This window comes from Tinamus guttatus, unplaced genomic scaffold (assembly GCF_059628265.1).
Source record: "Tinamus guttatus ecotype Peru unplaced genomic scaffold, ASM5962826v1 Tinamus_guttatus_pri_ptg001602l, whole genome shotgun sequence".
Taxonomy (NCBI): Eukaryota; Metazoa; Chordata; class Aves; order Tinamiformes; family Tinamidae; genus Tinamus; species Tinamus guttatus.
In genome coordinates, this window is record NW_028290136.1 from 2278271 (window position 1) to 2298239 (window position 19969).

Consider the following 19969-nt stretch of genomic DNA (forward strand, 5'->3'; position numbering starts at 1 on the left):
CCTCTCAGTACTGGCTGCAATACCCGTCAGTGTGTTAAGAGCACAATTAGGGATGGTGTGAGTGTGACAACAGGGGCGTGTGGGACAACGCCGAACGTACTCTTGTTTACACGCGATCCGAAAATACCCACTAGCGACCACACTGCGGTGCTCCGCTTCAGACAGGAAACCGATATATACTTTTATATGTATTTGTACAGGTTTGTATGGGCTTGGCTACGGCTTTAACGGCCGTTAACAGTCCCCGCGAGCGGCCCTCGCGGGGCGGGGCTCCGCGGCGGCCGCCCCGCCCCCCCGGCGCGACGCGACGCCACGCGAGGCCGAGGCCGAGGCCGCAGCCGCAGCCGCCATGGGCGCCTCCCGCGGGACACGGCGCCGCCTGCACGAGCGCCTGGGCCAGGAGGTGACCTGCGTGGCGGGGCCCGGGGGCGCCGCGGGGATGGTTTCGTTATATTACATTGCATGCAGCCTCGTTGTAAGGGATTCAGGTGTTATTTCACTGCATGGTCAGGGTTACTGGGATGCTCGCGCCTGTCAAGGACTGGGAGAGGTGGAGAGGAGCTGGTGGGACGAGGTTTGATAGGGCTGGATGTGGCAGGGCCTGCTGGCACCTGGAGTGTCACTGTCAACAAATCCAGACCAGCGTGGGTTCCTGTCTAAATAAATATGGTCATAGCATCCCATAAATTGCTTGCTATAAGTGTGCTCAGGCTGTCAAGGACCCATATAGCTGCTACAGGAAAACAAAATTTTCCATCAGAAAGCTGTCAGACAGTGAGGGAGTGCCTACTTTCAATTGGATTTCCCGAAGATTTTTTTTTTTTTTGTCAAAATGTGCTTAAGAAGAAATGTTATGTGTTGCAGGTATGTCCTGGGATACAGACTTTGAATTTATAGGCAGGAGAGAATATTTTTAAGACCAGAGTTTTGTTCAATGCATCTCCCTTTTCTTCTTGCCCAAGCCACCCCCTTTTTGTTTTCTAAGGAAGTTCACACTTTTCTAATGGCAGAAATGGGAGCAAGCCTTGACCAAAGCCACTAGATGGCCATGCCCACACTTCTATTGTTTTCCATTGGTAAAAGTTAATAGTTAAAAAGACTATAACTGTGTATGGATTTAACACTTAGTAATGTACAATGACAGACACATAAAACTGATATCAAAGGTTAAGTTTTTCCATGAAATGCACAGCAAGGTGTGCTTTTTGGTACAGAGACAACCTTGTGTGTGTGTGTGTATGTGTATGTATTTAATTTATTTCTGAAAATATACAGGGTCTGAGCGCACCAATACCATATTTTTTGACAGGTGGGTTTTTATGCCACCTACAGCACAGGTCTGTAAGTGTCTTTCTTAAACACTTAGGTTAGAAATGATTTCAGGGTGATACTGAGTTTCTGAGCCACAGAAATTCCTCCTTGGGTGTGCTGAGGTGTTGGGCGTGGATACAAATTCCCCAGCAAGTGTGGGAGAGTTCATATTTGTTTTCCTCTCTTACACTTATCTCCACTGACAATGTATGAATTGGCAATGACACAGTCTTCATATTCCTCTACCCTTTATATGTACTTTACACATTAGTAGTCCTTCGTATCTTAAATTACCAAGGGAGTTTGCTGTTCTCCCAGTAGCTAGGTTCTCCAGTAAGTAATGAGAGAAAAAAAAATTACTGTCAGGCTTTTAAGGAAGGTTTGCTTATATTGTGTATAATTTACTGTTTGTGTTATCGTACTCTAAAGTATGTGCATACAGTGTAAAGTCAAGCTAAGGTGGTGGTTTATATTCTCTTAGAGAGAGAGACATAGGCTCTTTTATTAAGTCTGGTACCTGCTGTAGGTTCCTCTTGTGCTTCATACCTTGTGTTAGAGAGAAAGAGCCTATTGATAGAGCAGGTAATGAGAAGAGTTGCATGAGCACAGACATTGGGTTGGACTGGATACCAGCAAGGAAGGAGGAGGAAAGGGCAGAAAAGGGCAGGAGGAGGAGACAGTCTGGTGGGGCCAGTGTGAAGAAAAGGATGGTAAATACTGCTGTGAAAAAATATTCCGGTAATTCTGCAGTTTAAAATGCTGAGTAAAATTGTAACTAAAATAAATATATGTAACATAATATCTATTTTTTTTTCATTTTTATTTCCACTAATAACTCATTATTATAGCTCAGAATTAAATAGCTCCCAAGAACTATATTTCCTGTAAAAGACTTTTTGTAAGTCTTTCTAGTAGCTTTGATATTTTTCATTTGTTTTTAACAGAAACACAGCCCTGAAGAAGATGTTTTTGTCTTTAGTAAACTAACGTATTCCTGGTTTAGCAGGTGAGAATTTAATAAACTGTTTGCTAATGTTCACAGATGTTCACTGAATTACAGAGCACACACCTACATTCCATACCTTCCTTCAGACCTGATCTAGAGTCTGAGCCTGCAATTGCTGTTTACTTCCTGTAGCCAAATTAGGCTATCCTTTTTATTTATTATCTATGTTTATAAGTAAGATTATTGTCCCCATATAGAGCCGTAGGTGTTATATAGCAATTTTCTAGATCTGCAGCAACAAATATTCATTAGGGAATCTAAGGCATTTTCCAAGTAGCTGATTTAATGCTTGATCTCCTCCCTTTATGACAGGCCATATGTTCTTGTTACTGTAGATAACCTGTTCGCAAGCACTGCTAAAGTCCTTCTGCTTCTTGGGAATTTTTTCCACCCAAAAATAGGAACTGAAGGTTCGACTGCATCAAGTTAGGCAGCTTCCCTCACTAATGAGTGTTTCAAAACACAATGGTGTTTCAAACAACTTCATTTTTTTGTCTCCTGACCATTACTCATTCTTGCTGCTTTTCAATCAGACACATATACTGAACAATTCAAAAATCCAAAAATGAGGGGAAAAAAAAGTGCTTAAGAGTATTAGAACTACTTCTTACTTCTTGTAGTAGTTCTTCAATTCAGGTATTCAATATAATTAATTTTAGTGAAAAACTGAAAATATTATTTACTATTTACTATTAGTAAACTGAGGCAAAACAGTAGGATTATTCAAGCATTCAGAGTTTCTGCTAAAACTGTGGCCCTACTGATGTTCAAGTTCTCTGTCAGTTTCAAGGAAGATATGATTTTACTAGTTTCATACATTGATAGAGCATAAATATAATTTTTCAGTTTTTCTGCAGAGATTTGGCAGTATGCTGAGTGCAGCACTTTTATATTGCATTTATTTGTTTATTTTCTTTATTTTACAGTGTTCATCTAAAATGTCAAATGTACGCTCTTTCCAGTCACAAGCAAATAAAGATAATGAATTGTTAAATATATACTTTCCTTAACTGCTTGCACTCTAAATGCAAGCAGTTATTATATAATATTATATAATTATATAATAACCTATATCCTCTTTCCTTAGCCTTGAGGTGATTTGAGGCAGCAGTGGGTTTTTGGAATTGAGTTGAACAGAAATCAAAAGAAATACAATATTTTCCTACAAAGAAATGTGGACAGACTCCCAGGTGCAAGGTTTCCTCAGAATTTTCTGTTCAGGGTCTTCTTACTTCAAGTGAATTTCAGTATGCTGACTATACCTAGGTACCCCTATTTAATCTGCAGCCTTTTATAGAATTACATAGATAAGGTTGAGTATAGAGTTCATTTGTATACTATACATGATATCATTAACTTTTTGAGTTAGAATTTCTGCTTTTGTGTGTTGTATTTTATTCTGTCTGAATTAATTGCTTTCTTTTAGGCTAATATCAATAGGCTATAAGAAGCCATTAGAGAGAGATGACCTGTTTGAACTGAATGAAAGTGACTCGCCATACAGTGTGTGTCCTAAGTTTGAAAAGCAATGGAGGAAGGAAATGAAAAAATCAACCACTGGATTAAAGGTAGTGATAATTCTGACAACAGGCATAATTCTTTCCTAAATTTAAGGAGTCTAGATTTTGGAGAAGATTTCTCAAAACTAGTTGTTTATTCAACAGCCCACATTTTATGAGTTATAAAAGCCAATCAGTATTGTAATCATTCTGTTGTGGCTGTATTTTTATTTAAATTGTTTAGATTAAATTATTTCTTAATTGATTAAATTAAACATTGTTTTGGGAGCATCTGGGACCACAGGTTGCATATGAACACAAAGCATATTAGAATAGTAAGTTTAAGACTTTATTGGGAAAACAAGATTCAACCAAAAACTATAATAAGATTTTTTTTTTGCTTGAGTTTTCCTGTCTGATTTCTAAGTAAATCCTTGAAATTTCAGTTACAGTTATTTATTTTTTATTTGTTGTGTTTATTTGTTAAAGTGCACTGTGAGCTCCATAATGTTAGGAAGGTCATGGCAAAGAGGGCTTAACTAACCTGTAAAAGATTGTAGTTCAAGAAGAGTTCAAGAGACTCTTGTAGAGTTTGGCTTTCCAGCATTTCTTTAGTAACTCCGCTTTATTTCTTACATAAAAGCTTTTATTCCATTTCCAGTGTGGGAAATTAAGTTTTTTTTGGATTGCAAGGGCAATGTTTGTTATAGATGGACACTAATCAATTTTTATTTCTGTGTATAGGGAGAGAGAACATAATTTCTTCTCTTATTTCTGTACATATTTTTGTAATTTCACAGGCATCTTGCATGAAAAGAATGCTGTTTAGGAAAACAAGTTCCTCTAAACCATCTTTGGTTTCCCCACTGTGGCAAACATTTAAATTTTTGATGATTAAAGTTGCCTTTCTGAAAGCTACAGCCGATATTCTGGCTTTCATGGGTCCGCAGATAATGAAGTAAGTTTTTTATGATGTGCTTTACTATATTTTCAAAGAGTAACAGAAAAATAATGGTAAAAGATTGCCAATGCCAAAGCCAAGCTTAAGAATTTTGCCAAGATAGTTTTACAATAGTCATCTCTATGTGATTCATCTTCATTACTGAAGGAAAGCTCAAAGAAAAAGAACTTTCTTAGCCAAAGGACTGAGGCAAAAGCAGTAGGAGTTCCACTTCACGGTATTATACTTAAGTATTTAATATACTTAAATGTGAAACAAAATATAAAAACAAATGCAATGCAAAGATATTTATCTTCCCTGCTTTTTTGTGAGTTCTTTTCATCTCTGTTTTTCAACAAAGCCCTTAAATATACAATAATATCTGTAGCTTCATCAGTTAATGGAAAGCCTCAGTGACTGTGTTGTTATATTGCTGGTACCATGCATGGGATGGAATTGATTTTTATAAATCATTGTTGCCAAGGAGGTGTTAAGCATTTCTCAAATACAAATGTGTTTACAATAGCTAATAAACATAATTACTGTTAACCACCATACTATACCAGTTATCAGAGTAATCTTCTACTGTGCTTGGTTACAAAACTGTTAACAATAAAATCTCTAGGAATACCCCTAAAGATCCCCCCACACACACTTTAGGAAGAGAATTTTTAGCTATTTAAGAAAATCTATTACTAGCACAAAAGTAAGAATTTTCTTCCAGATTCTTTCTTGCCCTCTTACCTCTTTCTCTCCCCGGTATAGTAGGTAGATGTGGCATCTCTAACTAGAAATATCTCTCTATATATATGTATGTTTTAACAAGATTTTAACATTTATTTTGTTTCATTTCCAGAGCACTGATAGCACTGAGTGAAAGTCACCCTGGTTCACACAGGAGGGGTTATGGCTATGCTATTGCCCTTTTTTTTGTGGTTCTATCTCAAACTCTCATCCATCAGTTATACCAGCGTCACAACATGCTTACTGCAATCAAAATCAAGACTGCAGTTGTTGGCCTGATATACAAAAAGGTAATTATGTATTCTCCTCCTTTCCCTTCAAATCAGCCAACAAAATAAACCCTCAACTTTAAAAAAGCACTAGATTTATCAGCATGTTCAAAAAACCAAGATGTTTTAGACTGCTGATTACTGGCTAACAGATTGACCTTGTTTGGATGATTTGGAATAATTTGGAATTTCAGCAGTGCTTCTGTTCTAATTCTGCAGTCAGATACTTTGGTCAGGTATCTGTACAGAAAGAATACTAGGAATACATGAAGAAACTGGAATCTTCCTATTGTGACTAGGCCTGACTTCCCCAAATTTATTCAATGAGCTTGGAAAACTTTATAGGCTGGATGTCTGGATAAAAGGAATCATGCAGATGATCACTGTCTTTCTGTATAATAGTAATGAATAGAAGATGGTAAAATTGGCCAAATTTTCCCCTGTGGAGAATGAAAAATTTCTCCCCTATTTTAGTGAAACAGATTTTCAGTTAGTTTAGATATTCAGTAAGTTAGATTCTTTTTTTCTCGCTTTATTAAGTGCTGCAGAACTGTACATTTACTGCATGGGATGCAGGCACTAATAGCGCAGTAATAAAAGTAATTGTGTTTGAGCTGCAATACATTTAGACATTTACTATGGTGTTAATATATACTATATGAGGTGAAGCTAGTTCCTTTGTGCTGCACCTTTAGTGTGCTTTGTTAGGAATGAGGCAAGGATGGTACAGCTCTCTTGTGTGTTTTCTGAAGTAGTACATGAGATTGCACTTCTCAGTTATGATGCATGAGGAAGAGGAATTCCTTCTTCCAAGTTCCATTGCAAAGTGTGTTGGGAAGGGAGGGAACAGGGCAGTAGTACAAGGCTCCTGTTGGGGTGACTACAGTTCGTTCCTCACCCTGAACAGTCAGTCAGTGACCAGCAGATCAGGCTGTATTTGCCATTTGGGATGAAGAAGTGTGATGCTGCAGCTCTGCCCAAGTGGCTGCAGGAGTCGCAGTTGGCACAGTGGAAAAATGCCAGGCACCGACTGGGAGGGAAGAGAAAGAGATGAACTCTGTGTGTGCGTGTGTATGTCTGACTGTGTCTACTCCATACGCTGGGCCTTTCAGTGTCTGCCTGCTGCGCCGTGCAGCTCTTCGAGCACTTTCTGGGAAACCTGCCATTCCCCTTGTGCACTGGGAGCTTCCAGGCTAGCCCAGAGCTGAGGCTTTCAGGGCTTTGCTTGCACTATGGGGGCCTGTGTATCAAGAATTGTAAGTCTGGTTCAGTGAGTTCAGCTTTACTATTTGTTGTCCTTTTTTAGTTCCTCCTGAGCACCTAAAGACAGCAGTTCCTGAAACCCATCAAAATTGCTGCATTCTGTGACTTCTGCCCTGTATCATTTCTGGTCGCAGGCCTTAACTTTAGCGAGTTCCTCACGTCGCAGCTATACAACTGGGGAAATCGTTAACCTGATGTCTGCGGATGCTCAGCAGCTCATGGAGCTGGCTGTGAACCTCAACCTCCTGTGGTCAGCACCTTTTCAGATCCTCGTGGCTGTCATCTTTCTCTGGCAAGAACTTGGCCCCTCTGTCCTAGCGGGTGTTGCAGTGCTGCTTCTAGTCATACCTATAAATGCGCTCATTGCAGCCAAAGTAAAAAGTCTGAAGGTGAGACCTGTAAATAGGCAAAGCAAGGGGAGGTTACATTGTCATGGTATAGGAAGGATTTTTTTGTTTGTTTATTTTATTTCACATATATGAGAATCATTGTGGCACATCTTAATTAAAAACAATAAGCAACTCTAAGCCAAGGCTGTTTTTCATTGAAGAGGGAAGCGTAACTGCAGTAAAAAATACTTAAGCGAAACTTGTACTGAGATTGGATACCTACATTCTCATTATACTAAAAGAATATTTCTGTAGAAAAAATTATCATATGACTCAGTCTAGAAAATAATTACGTTTGAATATGTTACAACAGTAATTCTATCAAATACAGGATTTGGGAGGCCTCTTTCACCTCTATTATCCAGGCTAAACAGCTCACTGAAAGTTACCACATTCTCTGGAGCTTAGGCAATTTCCTCAGAAGTGGGGAGCTACATGTGCTCTGTCCTTTCTGCTTCTTTCATGCAACAGTTCTCTTAGACCTGCATTGTCCACATTCATCATTGACAATTATTCTGCCTTTGGTAGCACTACATGCAGTGAAGACTCTGGATATTTAGAGCTTCTTTTATAAAGCTGTGATGGTTCAGATATATGGCACCAAAAGCCCGCAGCTCTTTTGCAGGTGCAAAAGTTAGATCTGTGCTGTGAAGAGCAGAAAGATAGAGGAGATTTACTAAGTATAATAAAATCTATCCAAAATACAACATTTGTTGTATTATTTGAATAGGATTCAAAACTTAAAAGAGGCTGTTTATTACTATTTTGAAATTGAAAAGCAGAAGAACCTGAGTATAGCAGAGGAGTGTGAATAATTTTTTTTCTTTCAGTAACAATGTAGTATTGGTAGCAGAGAGAACTTTCTTCCTAACTTCCTGAATATGTGCATATATCTATCTATAGTTTTATCCTTGTACGGTGTTTCAAATACATAATGGAAGCCTGTTAAGAAAGGAAAGGACAAAGAAAGGACAAAGAGCTGATATCCTTAAGATATTTTGGCAGAAAATGATTATTACAGCATATTTAATAATTCTTTATCCTATAAAATGAATTATATGAATACAAGCTTATCTGAAAATTATGTAACTGCAGTGGAAGTGTGGTTGTTGTTGTTGGGTCTTTTTCCCTTCCCTTCCTGACCAAATAACATAAAATATATTTATTGTATTACTGTCTTTTACCAGAAACGCCAAATGAGGTATTCAGATCAACGAGTCAAGCTACTCAGTGAAATGTTACATGGAATAAAGGTAAAATAAATGATACAACTAATGATTTGTTTGTTTGTTTCTCTGTTACCTTGTGAAGATAGAATGTATGTTATTTATCAAACTAAGGTTTTGTGAATATTCTTTAGCAGAAATTAGGGGGAAAAAGAAAATGTTTTAATATATTATATTTATATATATTTATATGGAGAATTTATTTTTAAAAAAAGGTTTAATTTCATTTACAAAGCTTATTAAACCTAATATGCTAGTTTTGCAACCATCTTATTTTTAACAGGAATATAAAATGTGTTAATAGATGGCTGAAAACCATCACAGTGGAATGTTCATGCAGAGGGGAAATACATCAAAATTGACTAGTTTTATTTGTTACTTCTGCTTCTATTTTGAAATAGACCCCTCTCATCATTTATGATCTGTAAGGGCATGTTGAAATGCATAGAAGACTACAGCATACTTTCCATAAGAACAATCTAGTTTTGAGTTATCTTAAGTCTTGATTTGATTTATAAAACATCAGATTTTTTTCAGTTTGGGATTGGAGAATATTTGTCAATGAAATTTGGTGCTTAAATTTGTTTTCTGATGCATGATCAATGTTTCTTTGCTTTATTTAAGTATCTTTCTTGTTTGATTTCTCCAGATTCTCAAACTTTATGCATGGGAACCTTCATATCAAAGAAAGGTCATGAGCATTAGAGAACATGAAGTAGATGTTTTGAAATCATCTGGGTATCTGGCGACTTACTCCATGCTAACATTGACGTGTATTCCTTTTATGGTCTGTTTTATGAAAACATTCATCCATGCAGGACTGATAGTTTACCTATTGCTTCAGAAGTGAATGCTTTACAAACATTACCTCACGATGTATCAAATATATTAGGTTTATCGACACAATATATCTGAATTCATAGGTTCCAATAGTAATATATGGCTGGAGAGGAAAGATAATAGAGTGATTATCAATGGATCCGACTGGTTAGAGAGCTCTGCTAGAAAGTCATGAAGTAAATCCAGGTCTTCTGAATCTCGTTCCAGTATTTTAATCTGACTTTTCCTATTGCATGGACAATCAAGTGTCTTCTTTATACTCCTCCTTTTTGAAATTTTAAGAGAACGTCCTTTCCATTTGTAATTTTGGCATCACCTTTCTATGTACTAAAACTCTAATATAAGAAATAGAATAAGAAAAAGTATGAGCCAAATTCATCCAAATCTGTTTCAGTGAAATTGTATCAGAGAGGCAATCCAAATTTGGAGAATGGAATTAAATCACTCTATTAAATTCCATCAGAAAGTAAATGGATCAAATTGGAACCGTGCTTCGGGATGAATGACCACCATTAACTTCAGTCACACAAACTGGCGCCTTGTTTGTGCTTAACTTGAAGCATACGGGAGGTGGAGAGCAATAGTCATTAGGAAGAGTGAGAGGGAGGATCATGCTTCTTAAGTCTCTTTGAAACAGTGAATGAGAGCAACTCACAGAGATTAAACTGAGTGCAGTGAGACAACCAGCTCCTAAACTCAACAGAGATGCCACAGGACGGGAATTAACTTCAGTCTTGTCTGGGTGATTCTGCAGACTTGAGTAAGGGTTGTGCAGGAGCCCAACTCACTCTGAGGTGCACAGAAAGGAAGCCTAGGGGGTTCAGCCACTGTGTGTGCCCACAGGGCTGGCCAGGGGTGCCACTCCAAGACAATCTGAATGATCTGGATTATTGAACTTGACTGCAGAGCATTCAAGTGAAAAACAGAGGACTCTTTTGGTGTATTATATATTTAATTCCCATCAATAATAATTTGGTCATAAATACATCAGGCAACTTTGGAACACTGGGAAAAGAAAGGAAGTATTATCTTAATCTATTTTGCCAAGTAAGTTGAAGATAGTGATTTGCAGACATTTTGGAAGAAAAAATCAGGTAGTCACAAATTTAAAAAACTGTAGTAAATAGCTTTACTTTATGGACATTGTCACTGCAATGTTTAACAAGATAAAGAGAGAGAGAGAGAAAAAATGAATTGGCTGTTTCAATGATTCAATTGTCCTGTTTCAATGTTTTCCAAAAAAAAAAAAAAAACCTATTCCTGAGATGGGAAAGCTATTTATGTGGTTTCATGTATATGTAGCTGGGTAAAAAACTGGCCACGTATTTTGCTTACTAAAATTAAAGTATTAGTGTACTCTAATGGAACCATGCAGTAAACTTCATGTGCAGCAGATACAAAAGGTTCCTGTTTATAAGTGAACAGAAGTAGGATTTCATAATTCTCAAGTGCAAAGAAAAGTAACAGCTAGATATAAATTTTAGTTATAATGTGATTTTGCTTGCAGATAAATCTCTTATATTTTTTGAACTAACAAGGTCTCACTGGCTACATTTGGAGTCTTCTTTTATGTGGATGAAGAGAATATTTTAACGGCATCCAAAGTTTTTACATCTATTTCTTTATTTAACATCCTGCGACTGCCATTGTTTGATTTACCGTCTGTCATCTCTGCTGTAGCTCAGGTAAACAAGTTATGAATTGTGAATGCTGAGTAAAAGGCTCAAATTTGCCCTGATCTTGATCTTCTGTGTAATGTTTCATCTATTTTCAGGAATGATGAAGTCAATTATTTTAAGTTATACTTTATTGAGATGATATTGCACAGTCTCTTCATGCAACATGAAGCATGAAGGCTGTTTATGTCCCAGGACCTTTTAAGCAGAATGGCCCTTCATTATCATGCCTGGCCTTGACTGGGAGCCTGGTCTGATTTCATTTATGGTCTACATGCTGCAAGGCCAAAAACTTTTCTTAAGATTTAGTTCTAATAGCTTAAAACTTAGTGCAAGTATATGTTCATTGAATTTAATATCACAGGAATGGACATGTCATCATAAATTCAGAGTGAAATCTCTCAACTTCATTTATTAAAAATAGCATGCACAGTTTCTTTTAAAAAATCAAATGTGTTTGTTACCATTTTTTTGAAAACAGTCTCATTATGTCATTAAGAAGAATCAGCTATTCAAAGATGTGCTATTTATTTTAATATTAGATATGTCAAGAATTCTCTGTTATTTTATAACTACCAAACAGAAGATCCTCTGGAGAACCTGAACACCTTTGTTATTAAATAAGACAATCTGTTTTTTCATATTATTTTAAATTTTTAAAATATTATTTAAAATTGCAAATAGTATAAACATGTTGCAAGGGCTATATAGATTTGTTCATCTTGCAGACCAAAGTTTCTCTGAGGCGTTTAGAGGATTTTCTGTATGCCAAGGATCTTAATCCTGAAGATGTCAACACAAACTACAGTGGAAGTAAGCCGTAGTTGTTTATTTTTCATTGCTTATTAGTTTATACAGCTTATGATTAAGAAACTGAACTGAGGGAAGGCATTTGCAAGTCACTGCTCTTTTTTCTTTATGTCAACAGATCATGCTGTTGGATTTATTGGTGCTTCTTTCCACTGGGATAAAAGTGGTCCACCAGTCTTAAAAAAGTAAGATATTCTTAGTTATTTTTATGACTTCCTTACAGAAGTTGAAGCCTATGGAGATGCTGTTTGGAGTCGTTCATAACGGTATATATCAATAAGAACATACGGTATTCTTTCCAGAGTAGTCCATGTGATCAGGATGTCTGTCCAAGAGAAACCAGAGAGGAAGAAAAAAAAAAAAAAAGGAAAAAAAAAACCCACAACTTCATTGCTTCTTTCCTTTCCCCTACCTTCCCAGTTTGCACAAGGGAGATTTAAGAACTGTAATATATACGTCTTTTTTTTTCCTGAATTGCTTCCTATGGTGCTCTCTCTGTTGCTGTACTAACTGACCCCACTGAAAACATTTTAAGTTGCCTACAAGTACACTGCTGGAATTCATGTAGCCTTAATGTTAATCTTCTATTTAGATTGTGGCATCCTTTAGAAAGAAGAAAGAAGCAAAAAAAATGCTTATCTCATAATGGTATCTCATGCTTGAAAAACGATCTTTGTTGTGCTTTTTGTCCTTTCCTAAAAAGGTATTTTCTTAGGTGTGAAATGCTCCATGCTTATACTACTAAATGCGGAACACATTGGGGGGTTATTAGGGGAATGAACGGGAGGGACCAAGCTCCAGAGCGGCAGGAAGAACCTATTTTGATAAGTTTCCTTAAGTAACAGCTGAAGAGGTTACAGCCCACCCAACCCACATCCCTCAGCACATGGTCTGCCCTGGTCCTTCAGAGCGTAGGGTATTCCTTCCCATAACGTGGCACTGGGTTCCGGAGTTTTGGCCACCATAGCCTGTATGAACCGCCTTCAGCACCGCATACAGACCTCATTGAAGTGTGGTATAGTCTCTCTGTAGTTTTCTTTCTTCACCTTATTCATGCTCCAGACTCCAGTCTGAAGGAACTGTGTCCATCTTGACGTAGAGACTTCAAATCAGAATATGCGTCAATCCACACAGATAAAGCAAGTGGCTCTGCCTGTGTGCTAATGTTTATGAGTACAAGCTGTTCCCTGAATAGGTTCATATTGAAAACACAGCTAATTTTGACAGTAGTCTATGGAGGAGGAAGTCAGACTTATTTACTCAACAGTTATTTTTTTCCTCATTTTTTTCCTTTCCCTTTATTTCTTCCTTAATGGCTACAGTAGATGCTGTTAACAGTTAACATTATAAGACGTCTAGCAGTCAATTAACAGAGGAAGACGGAAATAAATCACATGTCTGAGAAGAATAGTATTGCTTACTGGTCAAACTGTCTTCCATTTCATTCTGTTTGACCAAATGAAAACATAAATTCATAACTTTCAAACAAATAAAAGTATTCTTAAGGCTACTGCAAGTGTCTAAAAGTGCTATTTTTTGATTGCTGTTAGGGTAAAATAGAATTTTCTTTCTTAAATTAATCACAACCCGTACCTTATGCAGTATCTACAGAGAGGGTAACTCATTTGTCTTCCTCAATGTTTCCAGCCTGAGTGTCAGCATTCCGGAAGGCTCTTTAGTTGCTGTTGTGGGACAGGTTGGGTCTGGAAAGTCATCTTTTCTCTCTGCTGTTCTTGGAGAAATGGAGAAACTGGAAGGAACCGTTCAGAGACGAGTAAGGTTGTCTTGTTTTGTTTTGTTTTTCCATCATAACAAAATAAAGTGAAATCTAGTTTTGGAAGTGCATTTATATTGCTCAACTATTTATGATAGTAGAAAGAAACATTACAGCAATCTAGGCTTCAGTGTTCAGCTTCTTAATCTTGAATTTGCGAAGAAAACAAGTAGCATGGTGTCATTTGGTAGTGGTGCTAAGTGATTGCATAGTTATTCTTATTTTGTTAGAATCTACTCTAATTCAGTGCAAAAATCCTAAGTCATATATTGAGCCTAAATACTCAATGTTTGCTGGTTTTGAACAACTGTACAAACTTGGCCCACTTGGAACAGCAGTAAACCTATGTAAAAAATGATTATCTTTCTCAATGGCTTACAAGTACAGAAACTGCAAGATATATAAATAGAGGGGAAAGGTTGAGCTTTAGGCAGTTGGAATTAAGATACTGGCTGTCTCAGCGACTGGAAATGCTGTAGCTTAACTCTTCTGTTGTTACATGGAACAATGAAAGTGGCCATCACAAAAACAAATTAGATTTGATTATTTTTTATAGATTAAAAAAAAAACTCTATTTACAAACTGCAGTGAAAATAATCAAATCACAGTACTCAAGGGGATAAATATCAATTTATAACAATAATATAAATTAATGCAGCAACATTAAAAAGTGACAGCATTGAAAATATGTTTAGAATAGGAATCTTCATTTTTGTGCAAATCTAGTACACTGTTCTGTTCCTGATAGAGTTGGAGGAGAGAGGACGACATCAAAGTGTTCCAGACCTGAGAACAGGAATTAATGGCAGAAAGATGAACTATATAGAACCTAATAAGGAAGACTGATGCCCAACATGTTTATCTACATTATTGATTTGTAGTAAAATTAATACCCTTTCAAAGGGTATATAGCTTAATATAAGAAGGGAAAGATGACCAGTTACTTAAGATAAAGCTGGAATAGCAAATATTTTAAAATGGTATCTTTTTCATGTGTAGACTGACAAGTAAGAATTTGTTTCCACTTCTCTTTTTTTAGGGGTCAGTGGCTTATGTTTCTCAGCAGGCCTGGATTCAAAATGCCACTTTGCAGGAAAATATTCTCTTTGGCTTAAATCTAAACAGACCATACTATGAGCAGGTTTTAGAGTCTTGTGCTTTACTCCCAGATTTGGAACAGTTACCAAGTGGAGATCAAACAGAGATTGGAGAAAGGGTGAGAATTTGAAGTGTCATAAATGATACAATAAACTAACCTATGTGCTCTTATTTTTTTATATCTGATCCGTATGATAATTGACACTGATGACTTATCAGGGCTCAAACAGCTGCTTAGCTGTCTTTAAACTTAATGAGTTAATGCATTCAAGCTCTGAACTTCTATTACTTTTTACATGGCTCTTAAAAAAAAAAAAAAAAAAAAAAAAAAAGACTGTTTTTCTGAGTCAGCCCTGTCCTCTTCTCCAAGGTTCCTTTGCTTACTGTATCTGTAAATAATATTTACTTTCTAAAAGTAACTTGCATTAGTTCATTTTGGAATGGTAAGTTAATCAAAGGGCAAACATCACTCTTACTACTTGAAAATCCAACTTTTTACCTTTCTTTTTTCATATCTATTCTAAAATTTACTTTGGTTACCTGAACAAACTGGTGAAGGGATTGAGTGTGATACGCTGGTTGCCTTTTGAATTTAAATGTGACTTTTTTTAGGGTGTCAATATAAGTGGAGGGCAGAAGCAGAGAGTGAGCCTGGCCAGAGCTGTATACAGCAATGCTGACTTGTATCTTCTGGATGATCCCCTCTCTGCTGTAGATGTACATGTGGGGAAGCACCTTTTTGATAAGCTAATTGGGCCATCAGGTCTCCTGAAAAGCAAGGTAAGGTAGGAAGACTTCAATTTGGGGGTGAACTCCTTTGTATGGTAGAACAGCTACAATGAAAGATTTGGTCCTGCTGCAAAGGCTTTACTCTTGTTATACAGATACATTATATAGATGCCAATATGCTGAGTAAAGAGACTGAATAAGAAGCATTGCTGATTGTGCCAACTTTGAGTTCCTTGAGGGAGACATAGCAGAGACCCCAAAAAATATATCGAGTGCTGGGGTGACCTGGAAAACTGACAGAGTCATATAATATTTGGATTTTGCTGTTTACTAGTAGATGTTAAGGACTGCCGTGATTTGTGGTCACTCTCAGTGCCTCAGTACAGTAAGTAGATGACACAAAGAGTGGTTTTTTTATTGAACAGAGAAGTTCTTGAGGGAAAATGGAATAAGAGAGAATCTATTTTCCCAGATAAAAGTGTAGGAAGGTAAGATAGATACCTGAGAAAAAAAAATCTCTCGGTGTTATAAATTCACGCAGGTTACTACTGCCGGCTTATGACTGGAAAACACATGCGTTATTTCTTAGATAAATACTTGCCCTCTCATCTTTCTCCTTTTTCTTAATGTATTTGCTCTGCAGGTGATATCTGCTTCATGGCAGAAATAACAGCAGTAATGGTAGACTGCCAAGCAGAATTAATGATGAGACTATCAAACTAGATGTGATGCATTAGACTGCAATGGGGAGAATTAGATTCTATAGCTCCTAATTTAAATTATTTCTGGACAAAAGATGCTCATTAAGGAGGAAATAAATAGAAGCAACATCAAGGAGTTCTAAGAGTAAATGATTTGAAATTAGGATCGGCAATTAAAGGAGAAATGTAGTAAAAGTAATAACTGTAATAGCCAAGTAGGCAAAATTGTAAAACAATCTGTCATTCAAGCTATCCTATTAAAATGTCAACTTCTAATATATGCTTTGTTTTTATATGGAAAAATGGGCAACATTCTGTGTTTCAGACTCGTGTATTGGTGACACACAACTTAACCCTTTTGCCTCAAGCTGATCTTATAATAGTAATGGAAGAAGGCAGGATAAGTCAAATGGGGACTTACCAAGAATTGATTTCAAAGAGAGGTAACTTTGCTGAGCTTACTCAAGCTTTTGCTACAGAGAATAGAAGTGAAGAGACAACCTTAGGGAAAGGTGAGAGAATTTATTCACTATGTTTTCATTGCAGTTTTCCTTTTCATTCAAACTTCCAAAAAATTTCCTTCTCCCCTTCCTTGAATAGAATGATTTCTAGATAATGCAGAGCAGTTTTTCTGAAGGAGTGAAGATAGGATGTTGACCTGAAAGGAAGCATGTGTTATGTCTGAAGGGAGTAAAGAGAGGAAAGGGGGACAAAGGAAGTGAGGAGAAACAGCATGGGGTGTGTTCTGATATAAAAGTAGGCAACAGTATGTTCAGCATGCTGAATGTATGTAGAAAATATATATTTGTCTTTAATGTCATCTAAGTTAACAAATCTTTAATCTACCCTATTCCTGGAAGAAAAAATGTTGGTTCCTTTTTGTTTATAACACATAAGGAATAGCAAGGTCGTGTGCTAAGTTTCCCAGCTATGACACAATAATATTTTGAAATATGTGGTAATGTTAATATTTATGGAGTATTATAATACTTTTACTAAGGAAGAACAGAGTTCCAGAGAGATTCTGGGCTGCTTTGCTAGCACAGTTATTTCTATTCCAGTGAAGATAAATGCGGAATTCCTTTGAAATGACTTTTGCAATATCTTTAAGAAATTTTAATTCTGACTCACTCCTTTTGTATGTTCATACCTATATTGTTTCAAAGTAATTTAAAAGTTATGCTTACTAATTTCTTCCACATCATGAAATTTACTTGCTATCAAAGTTCTAGCGTCTGGGCCTTCTCCATCTTGTGTAGTACCTATCCCAAGACTAGGGAACTGGCTTAATAGAATTAATAAATTAAAGTATACCTATTCATCATGTTGGCCCTTTCTATTTCTAGCTTCCCGTACTGTATTCTTTGTTTTTTCTCCTCTAGTGAGTTCCAAAAAAGAAGAATGTCAACTAGGAAAGAATCTGCCACAAAGAGAACTTTTGAAACATAAAGAGTAAGTATTAAATTTGGCTATTACCTAACTGAGGTAATGCTAGAGTGACCCTAAGCATCTATACCAAAGAGTGCACAGTTATCCTCCATTCTGTAAGTATGGTTTAAATCTGAATGCACATTAGCAGTTAGATGCAGCATGTGCATCTGGAGCTCATTTTCAGGCTTAATTTTATACCAAAGGAGCCTAGTTAATGTCCTTGAACTCTCCCTGAGTTCAGAGGCTCCAGTTCATGGGCTTCTTCGCACATTGGTGGGGATGAAAGGGAGTTTTACTTCAAAAGATCAGCTGAAGTCAGTGATGTTGAGCGCTACATGCAGCAGCTTAACTTCTTGCTGCATTAATAAGTAGTTTATGCTCTGTGTTTTTCTCTGTGTCATTGATTTATCGTTTAAGACAGCCTCCAATCTGACAAATAGTTGGAAAACAATTTAGATCAATTAGATCAATTTTGTAAATCTCTAACGGTGTATCTGCAGTGGGGATCTCTAAAGTAGTAGAGACCTCAGAAGCTCAGACAATGCAAGACATCTAAACTTTGATCTGGAAGTAGTAGAATTGCGTGTGTCATATACTAAACCCAATTTCTGGGCCCAGACCAGGTATGAGAGATGAAAAAGAATACTTAGTATTGCCTTTTGACAATAGAGTTATTATAAAAGCATAAATCAAACAGCTGACTTACTTAGAAAAAAATCACAAGATTTTATAGGATGCAGTTCTACTTAGGAATGAATGGATATATTCTTTGTATAATGATTCACAAGAAGATCTAAGAGTGTATTTGGCATTCTTGCTTGCAGTCCTTCATTTGGTCAATGGAGAACAGACTCAAAGAGTAAAGAAAAGGTCGCCACAGGAGGCGTAAGTATCTCTAACAGAAAAGGCTTTGGCATTTTTTTTTCTACGTAGAAGAAAATGTTATTTTGCAGTTGTACTTGCCTAATTCTTGTTAAGGTTTTCAGATATCTAATTACAGATTTTTAAATCAGTCTTTATATTTTTTCAAGGTTTTAGGTGTTTAATGTGAAATTCCTTATTTTGATAGTATGCTGTAGGCTGAATTTTTATATTAAATCTATGTTCAGTCTGATTCAATATCTCAGAAAGACCAAGCTTAAGAAATCTTTTACCTCCTTTAGAGGAAAACAAACAAACAAACAAACCCCAAAACATTCTGTCTGCCTCACCTCTAGGAAGTTTTAAAACCTATGTCCTGGAGCAGAGACATGAAATTTTATGTGATAGTACTGCTGCAGCATTGTTTTATATTCAAAATAAACTTCTGTCTCCATAAAAAGATCTGCCAGTTGATAGAAAGATGCAAAAGAACAGGTAAACCGGAATGTGGAGAGGGCCAAAACTTTACAGGATGCTATATCTAAATTAGAATTAGGAGCAGGAAGAAAACAGTAATTAGTTTCCAGCAAGAGGATAGGGACGGACACTTGAAGAAACTGAATTAGCTGAAGGGAGACTGAAGAGTCTGTGCCAGCTAGCGTTTTCTCACAGACCCTGTAGTGAAGTCCAAGAATTCTGGTGCTATCAATTCTTACCTTTCAGCTTGTTTAGCTGAGTTTCTCCCCATTAGTTTGCGACTACACCAAAGATGAGAATTTTCCTGCTGTCACGAATTCTCTTGGCTCCGGTAGCCCAGAACAGCCATTCTAAATTTCCTAGCTATTAATGAATAGAATAATATTTGCTTCAAACAAACTGCTCGCTCTATTTTTTTTTGATGTACTTATAGTTTACATATATAGATTCAGATTTATTCTTATTCATGAGGCATGTAATGTATGCAATTCGTATTGTGTAATCTATACTTGCCATCGGCAATGGTAACGATTTTTAAAGAGTAACACTTTGTGTTCTTTTTTATATATTTTAGGTGAAAATGGCAGTTGTTTTGAAATACCTACAAGCCTTTGACTGGCGATGGGTGTGGCTAACCATAGCTGCTTATTTAGGTCAGAATGCACTAGCTATTGGGCAAAATCTGTGGCTTAGCACCTGGACTTCAGAAACAGCAAAAGTTAATGATTTCACAGAATGGAAGCAGTTGCGAAATTATAAACTTGGTATCTATAGTCTTTTGGGCTTCATACAAGGTAAGGATGAGTATCTGTGACTAATTTCTCTTCATTTGGATATTCGTTGCCAAAGAAATAATGCTGGTTGTTTCAAAAACAGAATTATGTATTGCAAAGTATAGTTGTTTAACCTGGCAGAGGGTCAGAAG

The 19969-nt window shown here is 36.7% G+C and overlaps 1 protein-coding gene across 1 annotated transcript in view; it reads left to right on the forward strand.

Moving 5' to 3' along the window:
• Positions 1-349: 349 nt before the first annotated feature.
• LOC104580975 (ATP-binding cassette sub-family C member 1) overlaps positions 350-19969 on the forward strand; it is a 31280-nt gene continuing 11660 nt past the window's right edge. The window contains exons 1-18 of the mRNA XM_088539330.1: positions 350-403; positions 2256-2317; positions 3744-3885; positions 4617-4774; positions 5613-5790; positions 7167-7421; positions 8609-8674; positions 9297-9434; positions 11026-11172; positions 11892-11976; positions 12092-12158; positions 13621-13747; positions 14787-14963; positions 15458-15625; positions 16601-16787; positions 17658-17727; positions 18531-18591; positions 19619-19838. Of these exons, the coding sequence (XP_088395456.1) occupies positions 350-403; positions 2256-2317; positions 3744-3885; positions 4617-4774; positions 5613-5790; positions 7167-7421; positions 8609-8674; positions 9297-9434; positions 11026-11172; positions 11892-11976; positions 12092-12158; positions 13621-13747; positions 14787-14963; positions 15458-15625; positions 16601-16787; positions 17658-17727; positions 18531-18591; positions 19619-19838 (2362 nt within the window). The remainder of the gene's footprint in view (positions 404-2255; positions 2318-3743; positions 3886-4616; positions 4775-5612; positions 5791-7166; positions 7422-8608; positions 8675-9296; positions 9435-11025; positions 11173-11891; positions 11977-12091; positions 12159-13620; positions 13748-14786; positions 14964-15457; positions 15626-16600; positions 16788-17657; positions 17728-18530; positions 18592-19618; positions 19839-19969) is intronic.